The following is a 19,630-nucleotide window of genomic DNA, read 5'->3' on the forward strand; positions in this document are numbered from 1 at the left end:
CCACTTGGATGTCTTAAGGGCATCTTCTACTCAACATATAGTAAACAAAGCCTTGATCTTCCCTCCAAAGTCCTGTCCTCTGTCTCCATTTCTTTGTTCAACAGACACTTACTGAGACCCGAAGATATGCCAAGCACTGGTAGGCACTAGACATAAAATGATGAGGCAGGAGGGAAAGGTCCTTTAGAACACAGGGTTACAAAAAGGGAACTTACAAATATGTATGAAATTAAAACTGTGTATGGTGCTAAGAAGGAACAGTTATGTAAAGCTGTGGGAGACTATGGCAGCAGGGAAGAGACTGATGGGGCTTAAGGAGGGCCTCCCTAAAGAAATAATCTCTGGGGACTTCCCTGGTGGCACAGTGGGTCAGAATCCGCCTGCCAGCACTATTTACAATAGGCAGGACAGGGAAGGACCCTATGTGTCCATCGACAGACGAATAGATAAAGAAGACATGGCACATGTATACAATGGACGACTACTCAGCCATAAACAGAAATGAAACTGAGTTATTTGCAGTGAGGTGGCTAGACCTAGAGTCTGTCATACAGAGTGAAGAAAGTCAGAAAGAGAAAAACAAATACCGCATGCTAATAAATATATATGAAATCTTAAAAAAAGGTTCTAATGAACCTAGGGGCAGGGCAGGAATAAAGACGCAGACGTAGAGAATGGACTTGGGGACTCAGGGAGGGGGAAGGGTAAGCCGGGAGGTAGTAAGAGAGTAGCATTGACAACTATACAACACCAAATGTACAATAGCTAGCTAGTGGGAAGCAGCTACACAGCTCAGGTAGATCAGCTCAGTGCCTTGCGACCACCTAGAGGGGTGGGATCAGGAGGGTGGGAGGGAGACGCAGGAGGGAGGGGATGTGGGGATATACGTATGCATGCAGCTGATTCACTTTGTTATACAGCAGAAACTAACACACCAGTGTAAAGCAATTATACTGCAACAAAGATGTTTAAAAACAAAAACAAAAAAAACAATCCGCTTGGCAAGGCAGGGGACACGGGTTTTCACCCTGGTCTGGGAAGGTCTCACATGCCACGGAGCAAGTAAGCTCGCGAGACACCACTACCGAGCGCACGCGCCACAACTACTGAGGACCACGTGCATAGAGCCCATGCACCGCAACATGAGAAGCCACTGCACTGAGAAGCCCGTGCACGGCAATGAAGAGAAGCCCCGGCTCGCCGCAAGTACAGAAAGCCCACGCCCGGCAACGAAGCCCAATGGCCACCAAAAATTAATTAATGAATTAATTCATTAATCAATTAATGAAAACTTATATTACAAAAAGAAAAAAAATGAAAAGCAATAATATCTGCTGGAATTCCCCGGTGGTCCAGTGGTCATGACCCCGTGCCTCCACTTCAGGGGGCCCGGGTTCAATCCCTGGTTGAGGAACTGAGATCCTGCAAGCTGGCAACACAGCCCAAACAAAAATGCAATAAAATAAAATACAACTAAATAAAACAAGAAAGCATCTCTGATTCAAGGTCTAAAGGGTGAGAAGGTGTTTATCAGGCCAGTATGGGGGCAGAAAACGTTTCCCATTTCAGTAAGTAGCACCTCCATTTACCCAATTCCACATCCTTAACCCACATTCCCCACATCCAATTCATCACTAACTCCTATTCACCTCCAAGCCATCACTAACCTTCCAAATAGGACTCTAACCTGCCTGCTTTACTCCACCTCCAAGGCCACCACTGTGCACAAAGCCAGTCTCCTAATGAGTCTCCCCAAATCCAGTCCTGCCCTCTCCTAGCCATTCTCTTACACTAGCCAGTATGGTGTCTGAAAAAGGCATCTCTCCCAACCCCACTTCTCTCTTTATACCCTGCAATGGCTTCCCACCAAGTTTAGGATAAATCCCAAATAGATGACGGACTACAGGGTGAAGGACAAGAAGGAGGTAGGGTGTGAGGTTAGATAGAGGGATGAAGGGTCTAGGCAAACAGTGAAAAGGGCTGAAAAGAAAATGATCAGCACCTGCACAACAGTCCTGATGCAGGAAGGAAAATGCAGGAATAGTGAAGGAATACCAATAGCCACTTTTTATTTCTGCAATGCCTTTGCAATTCCCAAAATGCTTCATGTATAACTGTTATTCTGAAACCTCGCTGTACATTAGAATCATCTGGAGAGATTTTTAAAACTACCAATGGCCCGGCCTCAACCCAAGCCTATTAAATCAGAATATACACTTCACTGTATTAAATTTTATTCCCTGCCCCCAAACATCCATTAAGCCCCAGGAGAAGGAAAAGGGGATGTGACTAGCAAGAAATAGAAAATTCCTGCACAACAATGGCCATGGCAAGCTTAGGCACTTTTGGTGAAATCTCTCTGGGAAGTACTGGCAGCGGAAGAAAAGGCAAACTGACACAGTATTGCCTGGTGTGCATTTCCAGCCTCTGCCTTCTTTCTCATCTCTTGGTGGCAGGTGGAGGAAGAGGCGAAAAGGTTAAACATTTTTACAAAACCGGCAGAAGAAGCTTATAGCATCCTCTCACTATCTCTGCATAGGTTCTGACCTCTGCAGCACTATAGAAGCTTTGCCCAAAGTAATGAACAGCTGAAAGTCAAATGTAATACTTCATCAAACGACTTAAAAATGCTTGTACACTGGAAAGGGTTAAGTTGCAGAGAACACAAATGGACCCAGAGCAACTTTTGCCAAAATAGAATATTGTGCTCTATGTACAGCCATACCTCTTTTCCATATGAGCAAACAGTCAGAAAGATAAAAGAACTTGGTCCAACTCACACAAGTAAGTAGGATAGATTCTGGTCTGTCTGTCCTAAGCGTTGTGTTCTTTAACCACCAGGCTAGCTTTTCTCAAATCTGATTCATGCATACAATTACTATACACCTCTGTTTGCCTTGAATATTCCCTGCTTCTACATATGCCTGCTGCAGTTTTAAATATTGCCCACTTTGACTCCCCAAAGCAACCGAGAAGACACAATAATTTGGTCACTCTATACATGGACCACTGTTGTGCGACTGCCCAGGAAGCTTATTAAAAAAGTGCAGCTTAGGGCTTCCCTGGTGGCGCGGTGGTTGAGAGTCCGCCTGCTGATCCAGGGGACTCAGGTTCGTGGCCCGGTCCGGGAAGTTCCCATGTGCCGCAGAACGGCTGGGCCCGTGAGCCATGGCTGCTGAGCCTGCGAGCCCGGAGCCTGTGCTCTGCTACTGGAGAGGCCACAACAGCGAGAGGCCTGCGTTCTGAGAAAAATAAATAAATAAATAAAATATGTTTTTAGACCTGAATGTATTATCTTTTCTTTCCTTCTAAGGTGCTATTATTTTTGTTCCAAGCATTATCAGTCTACTAGTGACCCTAAACTAAAAATTTCAGAATTACATTTGACCCCTATTCTTGCTTCTGCTTTTCTTACATCATCATCAAGTATATAGATCCTTACTATCTTATTAGTCCAGTATCTTTGCTGCTCTCCCAGGTTCTAATTTTTACTTCCCAATCCATATCCAGGAGACCAAATAATCTTCTCAAAGACTGCTTTCATGCTATTCCCTTTCACAGAAATCCTTCGATGGGCTCCTGTTTATTTTTACTGCCACACAAGTCCAATCTCCCTCTACATCTTTATTACAAATAACCCTCTTAAAACTATAATTTTAGACCGGAATGAAGTGAAAGTGTAATCATATAAACCAATTTTGACACAGTGAATCCATATCTAGGAATTTATCTTATAAAAATACTTGCAATGCAAAAAGATACACGTATGGGTTGGCCATAAAGTTCGTTTGGGTGTTCCATTAAGATCTTATGGAAAAACCTGAACGAACTTTGTGGTCAATCCAATACAAGTATACTCACTACAACATTTGTGAAATGTAAAAAAAGTAAAATAAATTATCCATTGAAGTGACATTGGTTTAGTAAATTATGGGACATTTATTTAAAACAATAACACAGAGCTGTTGAAAAGAAGCAAATCTATATGACCTGACTTACAAGGATACCCATTTTATATTGCCTCAATTTCTTGGGAAAACCCAACAACTCATATAATAATCCTTACTTTCCCATGGATAAACGTAACAAACTTTAACAAACAAATTTAAAACAGAAAGATAATACCTGCAGAAAATTCAAGCACTGTAGATACGTATAAAGAAATAAAAATTATTTAAAGTCCCATCACCTAGGGGCTTCCCTGGTGGCGCAGTGGTTGAGAATCCGCCTGCCAATGCAGGGGACACAGGTTCGTGCCCCGGTCCGGGAAGATCCCACGTGCCGCGGAGCGGCTGGGCCCTCAAGCCATGGCCACTGAGCCTGCGCGTCCGGAGCCTATGCTTCGCAACGGGAGAGGCCACGACAGGGAAAAGCTTGCGTACCGCAAAAAAAAAAAAAAAAAAATTTCAGGCAAGACTTGTTATCTACATCTTTTCAGTTAAACAGTTGCTACCTTGTAACAAAACTGTAGAATGAAAATTAACTGTTACATAAAACTGTTAATAATTATATACAAAATTAAAATTTTTATTTGTATCCCCAGTCTGCCCTCCAATAAGGTTATACCAACTTATTCTTACATTAAAGCATTATTTGAGAGCATGTGCCCTCACGTCTCCAACTAGAAACTCTCAACCCTTTGTAACTGTTGTCAAACTACTAGTCAAAAGTAGTATCTCTGATTTTGTTTGCGTATTTTTGAATACTAGTAACATTGAGTATCTTTTAAAAAGCTTACTGGTCATCTATATTTGCTGCTTTAAGAACTGTCAGACTTTTACCCATTTTTTCTAATTAGATTGCTTATGTTTTTATTAACTGCATATTCATATTAGCCTTCTGTATGTTACAAATATTAGCCCCAGTCCATCATTTGCTTTCAATTTTAGCTTTGTGCAGTATATGATTCACTTTAATTAGTCATTTTTATTTTATGCTTTCTAGCTTTTGTAGCATACCTAGAAGGGCTTTCCTCATAGCAAGATTACATTAATATTCAGCTATATTTTTTCCCAAGTTATAGAGTGTTAATTTTCACATTTACATTTATGAGCCTTCTGGAATTCATTAGGTCTAAGTTTATTTCCAGATGGCTAGAGACCAATTCTGTCACATGGATAATGAACAGTTTATCTTTCCCACACAGATCTAACACCAATTTTATCATAGATTAAATTCAAAATATACAGGTCTATTTCAAGACTACGCTTCAGTGATGGGCTTATCTATTGCTAAGATTTTACCATAAATTTAAGTTCTTTTAACTTTATACTATGTTCTGTTATCTGGTAAGTAAAGGTTCTCAAAAAACTTTTCCATAATTTTCCTTAGTATTATTACATATTGTTCTAGGTTAACTTGAGACTAATTTAAGGCTTAAAAACAATCAGGATTTTGCTTGTGCTGGTACACTGATCTAATATATTTAGAAATAAATGACATGAGTATTCTGATGAGTCTGCCTATCCAAGAAATGTATGTATGCCTATTTATTTTTTAAGTCTCTTAGAAGACTTATTTTAAGCCTGCTTCATCTAAGATTTGAAGATTTCTTGATAAATTAGTCATATGTTACCTGCTGTTACTATGAATGGAATTGAAAATATCAGTTAACATTTATTGAGCACTTATTTTATGCCAGGCACGGTGCTAAGCATCTTTAATTATTTCATTTAATTCATCAATTCTATGCCTTGTTTCACAAATGAGAACACTGAGACACACAGGGGATTAAGTAATTTGCCAGATGCCACATAGCTAGGAGTGGAGATTTGAAGCTGGCAACCTGGTTCCAAGGATGATGCCTTCCATTAAATACTCTGAACTAGATAATTTTGACTTGTGTTTTTCAAAGTATAAAAAAAAGGACTTCTTCCTTCCAACCTGAATTCCTTCCAATGTGAATTTGCATTTGGGGAAGAAAACATCAATAAAAAATGGGAGTTCATAACTATAACGTGCTCAGTCTTCTAAGTAGTCCATACCTTCCCATCATAAATAGTCTCCCATGTTGCTCTTTTCTTGCTTATTGGACATTCTTCCATTTCCTGCCTGGCTACTTCATATTCCCCATCTAAAAGCTGTAAGCGCCTGTTAGACAAACACATACACTTTAAAGTAAGTACACAAATTATTGTAAGTACACAAATTCTACATCTTTAGATTTATACTAAAAAGCACTTATTAAATTTATAAACTAGCTTACATGCCCAACAAGACTTAAAAATATACCTACACTCCATTCCTGACAAAAGAAATTTTAATGATTTGTACTGATAATTATTACTAGAGAATTATTTCATTACTGTAGCTACTCAGATATAACTTTAAACATTTAAAGTATAATAGGCCTAAGGTCTTAAAACTTGCTAAGTTTTAAATGTTAAGTATAAAGCATGTGCGCAGGCTTTATACTTTTAAAAACAAGGTAACAACGGTGTTATAATACTTGCTTTAGGGAACAGCTAAGAATTAGGTCTCTGTTATCTTTAACTACTGTAAGTACTTGAACTAGAATTCTTGACTTTTATACTTGACCAGTAAACTAATTAACTGTAAGATCCTGGGGGGCACCTGGCACATACAGGTGCTCAATAAACATTTCATAGGTGAATGAATAAATGGAATACTGGTTGAATCAAAGAATCGATGAAATTCTACCCATACTCACAGTATACTTTTAATGTGTGTGTACATATCTGTGTGTGTATACATAGTTTATGTTATTTTCTCCATACAATTAAACACTACTAACCTAAATACCATTCTTCAACCATACTCAATAATTAATTGTATATCAAGAATCTGGCATCTCTTCATCAGTCTTAGAGAAATTCTGTTAGGTGGTATTAGCTGACATTTATTGAGTGCTTACTATGTGCCAGGCACTATTTTAAAGACTTTACAGAGTTCATTTAATCTTCCCAACACCTCTATGAAGTAGATGCTATTACTCCATTGTTCAGAAGAAACTGAGGCATAGAGAGGGTTAAATAACTTGCCTTAAGATGACACAGTAAGTAGCCAGAGCTAGCAACAGAATCTAGGCAATCTGTCTCCAAAGTCTGGCTCTTAACACCGCATGATTTTGAGCCTTAAGAATTCTTGTCTTGGGCTTCCCTGGTGGCGCAGTGGTTGAGAGTCCGCCTGCCGATGCAGGGGACACGGGTTTGTGCCCTGCTCTGGGAAGATCCCACATGCCGCCAGAGCGGCTGGGCCCGTGAGCCATGGCTGCTGAGCCTGCACGTCCGGAGCCTGTGCTCCGCAACGGGAGAGGCCACAACAGTGAGAGGCCCGCGTACCGCAAAAAAAAAGAAAAAAGAAAAAAAGAATTCTTGTCTTTATGCTGTGCTACTGAATTTATTCTACTTCAATAATTTATCAACAAGGCTGTTCAACTTAATAATTTAGAAGATAATTTTATTTACTAATTTGAATAGGTAATACGTTAGTATACTTCTAAAATGGAAAGGACTTTTTCCTCCTGCATGTTTACATGGCTACATAATATTCTATTTTATGGCTGAACATGTGATAGCTACAATCCAATGTACTCTCCTACCTGTAGTCTATGAAGAGGGCCTTTTCCCCCACAGCCTCATCAACAGTGCTTTATCAAGTTTTTTGATATCTGTCAAACTGCTAAGTGAAAAAATGACATCTCAGTGTACTTTTATATTCAGATGTTTTACCTTTTAGTTGTTTAAAAACCATATATATTCTCTTTTCTTGTAAACATTTTCACGATATCCCTTCCTCATTCTTCTACTGGCCTGTGGTGTTTTTCTTTTTACTTAGTATAATCTTTTTATATTAAAGGAATGAGGCATCTATCTATACATTATGAGTTGAAATTAATCTTCTCCTGACTTGTTATCTTTATTTTGACTTGGCTTATGATGGTGTTTTTGTTTTCAGAAGAAGGTTTTTTTTTTAGTTCACTCCATATTTCATACTCTTTCAATATGGCTTTTGAATTTTAGTCATTCTTTAAGGAGACTTTAGCTTCTCAAGAGATTATAAAAAGAATTTTTAAAACATCTAACTCCTCAGATCTTGGTTGGCAAATACTTCTCCTCTACTGAAAAGAACTATGACCCTTTGAAGAAACAGCCAATTCCAGAGCAGAGGTAGGAAAAGGAGAATGTAAAGCCTGGAATATCTAGAAGAATATTGCAGAAAACAAGAAAATAAATAAATAAAAACAAGTCAAAGGGACTTAGGAGCCTGCTTGGAGGGGCTCCTCCTCACCAAATTTGGGACAATTTGAGCATTAATATAGCAACATCAATAGATTAAAACAGACTGAATAAAAGTGGAATTCGTTAATCCATACTGATTTTAAAAAAGGTTGAGAAAAGGAACGTTCTTCTTCACAGAAAAATGCCAACAAACCAAACATGGAAGAACTGATAGAAAGTTACCATGTGGCCACCGCCATAGAATAATTTATTCAAGTAAGAATCATCAATGGATGCTAAACTATTGCGTTAAAAAATAACTGTTGGGAGAAAAAGGATATTTATCCAGTTTCATGTATTATTACAGAGGTTGCATATTAATTAATTAAAGTGAAAAGGGACCATTACAATGGAGAAATATGGTAAACACCACTTTAGCCAAGCGATCAAACCTAATATCAGCTGTGTCTGTGACGTCCACAAAGAACACATCACCAATGAGTGTTCCTGCCCAAAATGTTTAACCTGAATCTAAACATAAAGAAACAATCACAAAAGTCCAAACTGAAAAACATTCTGCAAAACTACACGCCTGTATTTAAAGTGTTGTTACAAAAGGCAAAAAAAAAAAAAAAAAGGCTGGAAAATGGTTCCAAATTGAAGGAGACTGAAAAGATACGGCAACTGACAGATCGCAATCCTTAACTGGGGTGAGTAGGGAACAGAAAAGGACATTATCGAGGAAACTGGGGAGAGAGTACTGTATTTTTGGTATCATGTTAAATTTCCTGAATATGATAGGCGTACTGTGGTTATGGAGGGAAATGTCCCTGCTCTTAGGAGATACACGCTGAATGAAGTGTTTATGAATAAGGAATGAAATCCAGCGTCATGATCTAACCCTCAAATGGTTTGTCACAAAAATACACTCACAAATAAAGCAAATGTGGTAAAATGTTAACAACTGATGAATCTAGGTGAAGGGTACATGGGTATTACTACCTGCATTGTTCTTTCAACATGTTTATAGGTTTGGAAATTTTCAAAAGAAGTTTGGGGAAAATTCTCCCATGATTTCCTCTTGGTACTTTTTTAAAAAGCAGTTTCTTTGTTTTAACGTACAAGGAATATGTTAATACAAGGAAGGTAGAAAGAATTCTTAAAAGAATGTACCCTTACCCTCACGCTGCCTAAAATATATAGAACATTTACCAACACTGATGAAGCCCAGTGTGCAACAACAGCCTAATTGCTTCTCCCACAGACACAACCCCTATCTCTTAGCATATATGTTTCTGTTGTTCTCCATTTAAATTTTTGATCCACATTCAAATTTCTGACTTTAAAAAAACACTATATTGGTTTCTGCTGGTAACATTAAGCGACATTAAGTGATATATTCTAAGACAATATCGTAGCAAAATCCATGGCATTATTCCTAATCACCTTTGCTTTCCCATTAAAAGCCCTATAACCTGTCTTTACCCTAGTGGCTAATAAGTGGATTACATTAAAGCAACAAGTTACTTTTTAAAGAGCAGGAGAAACACACTCATTGCTTTTCTTGGCTCTTTCTCCCATACCTGATGGTGGACTGTGTTAACTACCAGTGAGCAGCCTAGGACAAGAAATCATGACATATTATAAGTTTCACCCTTCAACCCTATCAAAAAAGAATACTGTATTTGCTTCCCAGAGGTTCTTTTACTGGCACTAAGATGCTTCATTCCCAACTGAAAACTGCAGAGATGATTATAAATCCAAGTGCTCCTTGCTACCCTGTGCCAAATGCACACAGAGCCAAACGATGATTTCACACACTTTTCTTCCTTAACTCTAGTAAATACATAATCTCAAGATTTGCATGGGGCCCACTTTATTTAGGTCTCTGCTCAAATATGACCTTTTCTCAGAGGCTTTCTCTACAAAACCACCATTTATTCTCTTTATTTTTCTTCACAGCATTCCCACTAAGTGACATTAGTTGATACAATTTTGGGGGGTGGTGTCTATTTCCTCCACTAGAAGTTAAGCTCCATGAGGGCAGGGGTTTTGTTGCCTTCTCACTGCCTAAAACAGTGTCTGACAAAGAGGACACACTCAGAAAATACTGGCTGAATGAACAATCTTAACTGAGCCGTTCAAATAGCTCCTCGTCTGTGTTTATTGCTTTCTAGGTGATAAAGACAAAAGTTCAGTATTTGCAAATTTGTTTTTTCATCCATAAGAATAAAGAGAAACAAAGGCAAAGAAACAGTATCATCACTATATTCTGCTTCAAAATAAAAACATTTCTAAAACATGGGAGCCTTGCTTGTCCATCAACATTACCTGTTTTTATCAAATACTGTCATTTGTGCAACAAATGTTTTTCCCCATCTTCACGATTTCGTTTTCTTCTAGCTGCAAGTTCTTCATTGACATCTGAATTTGACAAACATTTCTCATGAATCAAATATTCAAGCAAAAACAGATTTATGATATATAGTCCCTTCACATAACATACTACATTTATCCCAAATGAGGTACAAATAAACTTAAGTTGCAATATAATAATATCCAAACACTCTTCAACTTTATGTCTCAACCTTATGTGTATGTCCTTACTTTCTGATATTCATTGACACTATTAACTCCACATTTTTGCAAATGTTATTTTCTGTTCAGAATGATCTTTATTGCTAGGCAAGGAGAAAAAACCCTCCTCATTCATGGTTACTTTCCAGGAACTTCAAAGGATACTTCAAGACTCAAAGATTATTTCTTCCAAGCTGCTTCTCCCCTGAACTTCACAAATACCTCTATTATACCACATATCATTTAGCTGCAATTATATTTTATGTTTATCTCCATACTCTAGGTTATGAGCCTTTGGAAGATGGGACTGGACTTTTTAATCATCTCTGTGTTCCCAACACCTATATGTTGTTTGAATGATTACCTCAAAGGTGGATTCAGAACTGTTGGGAGGATACAAGGATAGATGTATGTTAACTGTAGACTCTAAGTGGTGGGTAGATAGGTGCTCACTACCAAATTCTTTTGTCTGTTCCATATGTATGAAATTTTTCACAATAAAATGTTGAGGGGGGAATGAATTCATTGTTTGCTGAGAGACTAATTTAAACACCAGTCTTTTCCATCCAGTGTTTTATATATACATATATATATATATATGTGTGTATTTTCATTTTGCTGCATGAAATGTTTCATCATACAACAATGAGAATTTTACAGATTAAATACCTAGTACAACATAATAGCCAAAAGTCTAAGAGCAAGGCCAATGTACCATAAAATTAAGTATCTCATTAGACTATAAGAGATTTGCAAATAAATAAAGGCCATGCTATTAGAACACATGCATTTATTTCTAGTTCTGTACCACTTTTCCCTCTAAATAATTATGAAAATAACTAAAAAAAGAAATATTCTGTACACAATTACGAATACTATGAAGATGGATTAGTTCAATCATTTTCACTGATCACCTTAATCTCCAACAACAAAATCTAGTAAAATTATTAAAATAAAAATTACCAATATTTTCATTGGTTTCTCCATTAATCATTCCATTAAACTCTCTTCTTCCTGGACAAGTCACTCTAAATAGCAATGAGTAAGACTTCACCATATGGCTGTTACTAGGTTCAAATTCATTACTGGAAACTGCAAGGGACGGGAAATTTCCAGGTTTTGTTTGATTGAGGTCAGGATTCAAAGGCACCTGCTTTTTACCTGTAGGAACTTGTCTTATTGGACAACGTACATCCTGCAAAGGCAAAGATTATTATATTTATTTATGCATATGCAATTGTAAGAATTACAATAAAACCTCTAATCACAGCTATAGGAAATATGGTATAGGCCGTGATTTCCAAATGGCATGCTAAAATTCTAACCATACATCTGAAAATTGTGATGAAGCAAAAAGAAAATTTGGATCAACTATCTTTCAAATATTAGCCCAATTGAGGATATCCTCAATACAATGAAAACAATGATATAATAGTATATCTAATATTTAGCTGATGGTCATCGGAAAGTTTTAAGTTAGAAATATAGAACTAAAACCATGCTTAAAATATTACAACTCATGTAAATTAATCTTTTCCCCTTAAATATTCTATTTTAACAAAATGACTGATAGGACTATTAGAAATGAAAAAAGATTATTACAATAACCCAACTGTCAACAACACTGAGAAATAGTAAATCCATATATTTAAATAATTGTTTATAAGAAGTAACATTAATCATCTTATGAGTAATGTTCTGTAATTATATAACTAGTTATGCTGAAAGAGCAAAGTTGAAAAATTGCAAGATGCAGAAGACCTTTTTAACAAGAAAATATAGTACATATTTTAGGTAACTTCTTTTTAAAAACAAACAGAATACATGCTTATGGTCTTAAAATTCTGCTCTACAAGAATATAAAATGAGAAAAATAAAAGTCGCCTCCACCCCCCTCCCCGGGTCTTATACTCCAGAGAAGACTAATATTAGCAATTGGTTGTATTTATCCTCTGAAGAAAATATGTATGCCTATTACTTTTTTTTAAACACAAAAAGGATCATACTATAGTTACAGGCACATTTTTTTGTCTAAATAATAACATTATCTTGAATTTTCACATCACTACTTGTTGTGTATGCGTGTTGGGTGAGAGCGTGGAGTATTACTAGCTAACTTTATAGAGTTTTTAATATGTACTTACACTGCTGTCTCCCATCACCTTGGTCTATTCCATACCAATGCTCTAGCACAGTTTTCACCATATCACCTTACTGTGATTGATTTTGGAAGAGCATGAGCAATCAGAACCTCTATACAGGTCATTCCTCGTTTTTTTGGTCTCACCACATGGCTTGTGGGCTTTTACTTCCCCGATGAGGGATGGAGCCCAGGCGCCCTGCAGTGAGAGCATAAAGTCCTAACCACTGGACCGCCAGGGAATTAATTCCCTCCCATTCTTAAAATACCCAAGGACTTAAGGCTACTAAAAGTATCTCTGTTGGCTTTGGTGGGTTGCCCAGGAAATTTAACCACCATAATACTTGTTTCGACGGTGAAATGATTTCATCTTATAAATAAAAACTTGAAGCAATATATTTATAAGTTAATGGCTGATAATGCTAGAAACAGAAATTTCTTTGCCTGAGAGTAGTGTTACAATATAATCCTTTTGGGAAAAACTCTCTCTTAGACCTTATTTAAAACATTAATGTGTACAAATAGCTACAAAAAATAAGCTAAGAGGCTGAAGTGGCAGGAAGCAACTGAATTTATGTCCTAAGATGCTAAAAGATAGCTTCTTCCCTTCACTGTCATACTCCTGTAACAGAAGGTTCTATGCAGATACCTATAGCCAGATTAGAAAAAAACATGAAGATATGGGAGGTTGGCAAAAGAGCTTATCAGTTTTACAATTCAGCCATCAACATATTTAAAAGCTTTTAAGGTTTATATGCATAAACAATATATATGCATAAACATATTCAATGAAAAAAAATATTCCATTTCATCTACCAGTATCATCCTATACATTACCTTTCCTTTTTTGTGGCAAACTTTCACAAGCAGGACTTCCAGGGTAACAGAATTTTGTTCATTTTCTGAATTTCGTGATGGCTTATCTAAATAGAAAATCAATACTTTAAAATCTATTTTACACTTGATCTTAGCCAAAAGGCCAAGAAATGATTAAAATCTATTTTAAAAAAATAGTATTCATTTTCCTAAGAAGTCTGAGAATTTACAAAAAAGACTTCCTATAGTGAAGTCTTCTCAGAAGTTTACTCATTCCTGTTTCCCAAAATCAGTTTCAAATTTGACAAATACAGTTAAGGCTTCTTAGTAGAAAGCACAAATGAAATAGTTCAGGCGAGGTAACACACAAAATAAACATTAAAAATTTTTTCCTTCTTCTAAAATCTATCAGAAAAATTATTTAGTTTAAGATACATTTAAATTGAACTGGTTACTATTTTTACATATTTCATTTCATTTTGAATGCTCAGATATTTAAACTTAAAAGGCTCTTTGATTTGATCAAAACTTATAACCAAAGGGATTAAAAAAGTTTTCAAAAAATATTAAACATAAAACTTACATGCCTAAATGGGATAGCAAAAATCAAGATATTATTTACTACCTAGGGAAATCTCTTGGTTTATAATGTTTAGGAAATTTAATTTTAAAGTAATAGTCTATATTCTCTATATCAATGAACTCTAACAAAGGTTTCTGCAAATTAAGGTTCCAGAATACTTCCCTACAGCTTGTCTTTAATCCCAAAGGCATTAACAGTCCAAAAAACTTTAATATTTAATCATTCATTCATCATTAAGTTCCTAATATATTGAACTACTATGTACTTCTATATAGTTCTCTATATATTACAGATAAATCTATAAACATATACAGAAATAAAATAATTTTTGTTCTGAGATTTTGGACAATACTTCTTTCTACTTGAAAACATTCTTCTTACTCAGGGTATATACATAAAATACATTTCAATCAGTCTCTTGAAAGTTGCAGCCAGGATAAAAATAATTTAATATACCAAAAAATAACTGAATATCTAAAATGCAGTACCAAAAATACTCTCTGAACAATACTCACCATGAAAATAGTACCCTAATAATCTTTGTGTATTCATTCTAAGCAGTCTCAAGTAGTAATTGCTAAACAAAAGTCTTCATTTAAAAACAAAAGAAAAAATAATCATATTTTAGGGATTGTGATGTTGCTTTTCTAACCTGATTTCTTAAAAATATTATTTCTTTAAAAAAAACTACAAATATACCTTGAATAGACAAAGGAGGCAATATATCTGCTTCTTTCCAACTTCCACTCATTTCAAAGTTACAATGGGAAATTATTTTCTGGAAATAGAAGTATCAACAGAGTTTACTTTCTCATTTACTTCAGTAATATCAAGAAAATAAAGTTTAAGTGAATTTGTGCAATTTTTGAACTTTTTTGCCATGTAGATGGGAAAGAAGTTTATCCTACCATGTTCCAGTTAATTTCAACTAACTAATTCAAGTAAATTCAATTACTATTAATTAATCAAATAATATTAATTAGTAAATATTATTCCATTAATATCCATCAATGATTTCAGTGATGAATAATTTATATGTTTTATAGAAGTCCCTGAGAACAAAGGGCAAACAAACCTATAAAATTCAAATTATAAGCTTCTAAAGTATTAGAGTTCATGTACTTTTTAAGTATCACAGAAGACAAAGTATGATGAGTGATTAGAAATATGATCTCTACAAGATGATTATAAATGATTTAGGAGGAAAAAAACATGAAAATGCTACTGAGGTTACTTAAATAGACCAGATGTAAGGCAAAACTATAAGTAAAGTTACATTAGCTGCTAATACAGATATGACCAGACTTCAAATTTCTTACATTAAAAACCTGACTAGTTATCAAACTGTTCTAATATAACCATTCTGCTTATTATTAAACTTTGTTTCTTACTAAACAATACCAAGGATGACCAACTTGACCTTTTTCTTATAAAGGTTTTATTCCATTACCTGATTATTAAAGGATACACACACAAATTTAAGATGGACAAGCCTAGAGGCATTTTATTCATTCTGAAACCAACGGAAACTTTACCCAGTACGCTTTCACCTCTTTTAATGAAGTAACATTTACGACTATATAATTTTCTTTATATAATATCTAACACATTGATATATCCCATTGGTAGCAGTGGTTGTTTCAGTTGTTTTATTATTGTATTAAAAATACTCAAAATGTTTATGCAGAAAGGGCTCTACTCAGGAGACTCTTCACCTATTCCAGGTTCTAAGGCAATTAATTACAATTCTCATCATTAGTCTTTATAATTTAAAGTTTGAAAAACGTTGGAAATAAAAAAATGACAAAATCTAAGAAATTGAATTTCATTACAAGTCCTTCCCATTATTTTCTACTTACAATCTTTGGAAAGATGATGGCTCTCAGTTGGGTAAGATAATGTTACACAGCATTTTTAAAACTGTGATACTACTTAGAGCCCTAAAAGGTACGGTTGAGCGGTAAGAGCTGGGATTTCATCTATTTAGATATGAGCCAGATGAAGCTAACATTACCTTCAAGAATGATCCCACACAGCACTGATTATTTTAACAATTTAAAAATCTACTTAAAACTTAAATAGACAGCAAGACAGCAATAAGAAAACAAGGCGATGAACACAACCTTATGTATAAAGTCTACCTACAATTTTTTAAAAACTTTTAAGGCAGAGTTTCTTATTTATTTATTTTTATTGAAGTGTAGTCGATTTACAACGTTGTGCCCACCTCTGCTGTATAGCAAAGTGACTCAGTTACACACATATATATTGACACATTTTTTTTAATGCCAGAGTTTCTTAAAACTTGTTCCTCAGACAACCTACTTCTGAATTACCTTGGTGCTTTATTAAAATGCAGACTCCTAAGCTCCACCAAAACCCTGCTAGATCTGAGTCCCTGTAGGGTCCAGGTATATGTATTTCAAACAAACTGTCAAAATGCTTCTACACACACTAAAATTTAAGAACTACTACTTTTAAAGTTTAATGAGTTGCAAGTTACCTCCTCCATATCCCACCATTGACCAAAAAAAGCAATAATTGAAACTGTTGGAGAAATCCACTAAAGAGAAATTAAATTATCAACATCAACATCTTTTCCATTAAATATAATTTTCTGAATTTACATGCAATTTTTTTCAGTCACAAAGGTGTTTTGTTGTTAGAATGCCAGTATGTTTAAGTACATACCATTTTTGTGGAAGAAACCAGTAAATGTAAGCTGCAGATGAGTTGACGAGCTAAACAGAACAAAAAAATTTTATCACTTTAATATTCTATAATAAAAATAACCTAAACTTTAAAATATAACACTGAAATCAAAGCTACTTCAGCTAATATATAAATATTTGGCTGCCTAATTCTTAACTCTGTTCAAGCCCATGACTCCATGCTCTCCCTGTTAAGTATGACATCCAATACAGTGTGTCTATACACATTAAACACACACACACACACACACACACACACAAATAAAAACAAAAACACCAAAGAAGCAAGGCAGAAAAAAATAAACCACCAAATAAGAGGCAAGATAATTTACTGTGCTTCAGTGTTCTACCTATAAAATGGGGACAGGTTTCCCTTCCCACCCGTCAAAATGGTAGCTAAATCCAGGCAAAAGTTTTTGAGTATTTTCAAGCTACGGAATTTCAACCTCCTAACAAATGATGCAGAACCATCACTTTCTACTTCAATTAGGGATGAAATATTACAATCACAAATCTGCTATAGATTTGTAATTTACTGTTTCAACTTGTCATTTTCACTTTTAGTTTTAGAAGCAATGAAAAGGAAGCATAAACTATAATGATCCTTTTGTTTTGAAAAATATTTACTACCAATGGAAAAACTAGTAAGTTGGGATAGAATAAACAAAAACATCAACAGGCTTTTATAGTACCTTTCAACTGGAAAAAGAGCAATCTATCTCGTGATCAGGAACCATTCATAACTTTCCAGAACAGATGTTGGGAAAAGGGAAGCAGTACTTTTACTCAAGAAACTTACTAAAGAATCAAAGTAAATAGCAGTAAAAGGGCAATAAGGATCAATAAAGGGTATGTTTTTGTAGTTTTTTTTTAAAAGATGGTGACAATCTACGCATCCTTATAATCAGAGGGGAAGAGTTATGTAAAGACTTTGAGGCAAGAGAGTGTTAAGGAACAGGTAATGACTGGAAATGAGGACATGTTATAAAGAGGTTAGCTCTGTAACTTTGCCCAGGACTCTTCTTCTTAGAGAAACAGGAGGTAAGTGAGATATTTCAACAGAAGATGTGAGGATACCTCTATTTTCTTAGTGAGGTAATCCATGAAAGCGTATGCTTAAAAAAACTACAAGGTGGGGGTCCTGAAGGGCACTTCTAGAACAGTACTAAGAAAAGTATGCTAGGATATCAGTAGAGAACAAAATGACTATGGTAGAGTAGAAGTGTAAGGGTCCAAGCAGAGTTAGAAAGCATAAACATAGAAAAGAAAAACTAAGAACAGCAACTATAACTTAAGTATCAAGAAAATAAAATGGGATTCTTGAAAACAGTTAATTCATGTATCTTACTTTCTAACACGTATCAGATACATTTCAAAAACACAGAGGGAGGCTTCCCTGGTGGCGCAGTGGTTGAGAGTCCGCCTGCCGATGCAGGGGACACGGGTTCGTGCCCCGGAACGGAAGGATCCCACATGCCGCGGAGCGGCTGGGTCCGTGAGCCATGGCCGCTGAGCCTGCGCGTCCGGAGCCTGTGCTCCGCAGCGGCCACAACAGTGAGATGCCCATGTACCGCAAAAAAAAAAAAAAAAAAAACACAGAGGGAGTGGAGAGTTGACTATAAACGGGGCATGAGGGAATCTGTAGGGTTTATCTTAATTGTAGTGGTTGTTACCTGACTGAATGCATCAGAACTATACACCAAAGAGTGAACTGGACTGCATATCATTTATACCTCAAAAAAAAAGTACATTAAGGGGATCAACTGTAAAGGAGCTCAAAGGACTTTTTCAAGGTAATGAAAATGTTCTATATCTTCACTGTGGTTATGCTTGTGCGAATGCATACATTTGGCAAAACTCAAACTATATACTTAGGGTGAGTGTATTTTATTGAATATTAATTATACCCAAAGTTGATTTTTAAAAAGTATATCTACCATCTATGAAATCTACGTGCCATTTTACTAAAAGATAATTAGCATTTTCCTATCAAAACTGTTCCATAAATGTAACCTAACAATGCAGAATTGGTGAAACTCCAAAACAAAACTGAAAGAGAGAAATATTCTACAGTTTCCTTGTTAGAAGATAATCCATTAGTCCCAACCAGTTTATCCTATTCTTAGTTGCTTCAGTTAAACCTACCTACTAAGGCCAGGTAAATTTTCTTAAAATGATTTTGTATGAATCATTCCTTTCTCCAATTTTCTAATGGGTCCCCAACTGTGAAATCTTTTGTCTAACCGCTGTCTGTAATATGGTTCCCATTCCTTTTTACCTCTAAAGCCATATATAGGAAAGTAGAATAGGATGACAAAATCCAAATTTGAATTCTGGCTCCAGTTATTAGCTGTGACCTGATATCTATAAAATGAGGAGATAACCTCTCTCAAGATTGTGAGGCTTGGATAAAATACTAAACAATCCATCAAAATACCCTCTCCCTCTTCTACAATGACCCATCCCCAAACATCCCAGAGCTTAATTTCCTTTACAAGCACCTGTATTTACCACTTTTTTTGTCACAATTTTTCACACACATTCTCTTTTGACATATCAGTGTCCTTAGCACCTAGCAGTGTCTTACAGAAAGGCACTCAACAAATGATTTTCAAAAGGATAA

The 19,630-nt window shown here is 35.7% G+C and overlaps 1 protein-coding gene across 1 annotated transcript in view; it reads right to left on the bottom strand.

The window, feature by feature from the left end:
* The window catches only part of LOC131765171 (polycomb protein SUZ12-like), a 76,738-nt gene that overhangs the window by 36,458 nt on the left and 20,650 nt on the right, over positions 1 to 19,630 (bottom strand). The window contains 6 exon segments of the mRNA XM_059078633.2: positions 5,985 to 6,090; positions 10,512 to 10,554; positions 10,557 to 10,604; positions 11,721 to 11,952; positions 13,735 to 13,820; positions 16,988 to 17,037. Coding sequence (XP_058934616.2) covers positions 5,985 to 6,090; positions 10,512 to 10,554; positions 10,557 to 10,604; positions 11,721 to 11,952; positions 13,735 to 13,820; positions 16,988 to 17,037 — 565 coding nt within the window.

This window comes from Kogia breviceps, chromosome 11 (genome assembly GCF_026419965.1).
Source record: "Kogia breviceps isolate mKogBre1 chromosome 11, mKogBre1 haplotype 1, whole genome shotgun sequence".
In the NCBI taxonomy this organism is placed as follows: Eukaryota; Metazoa; Chordata; class Mammalia; order Artiodactyla; family Physeteridae; genus Kogia; species Kogia breviceps.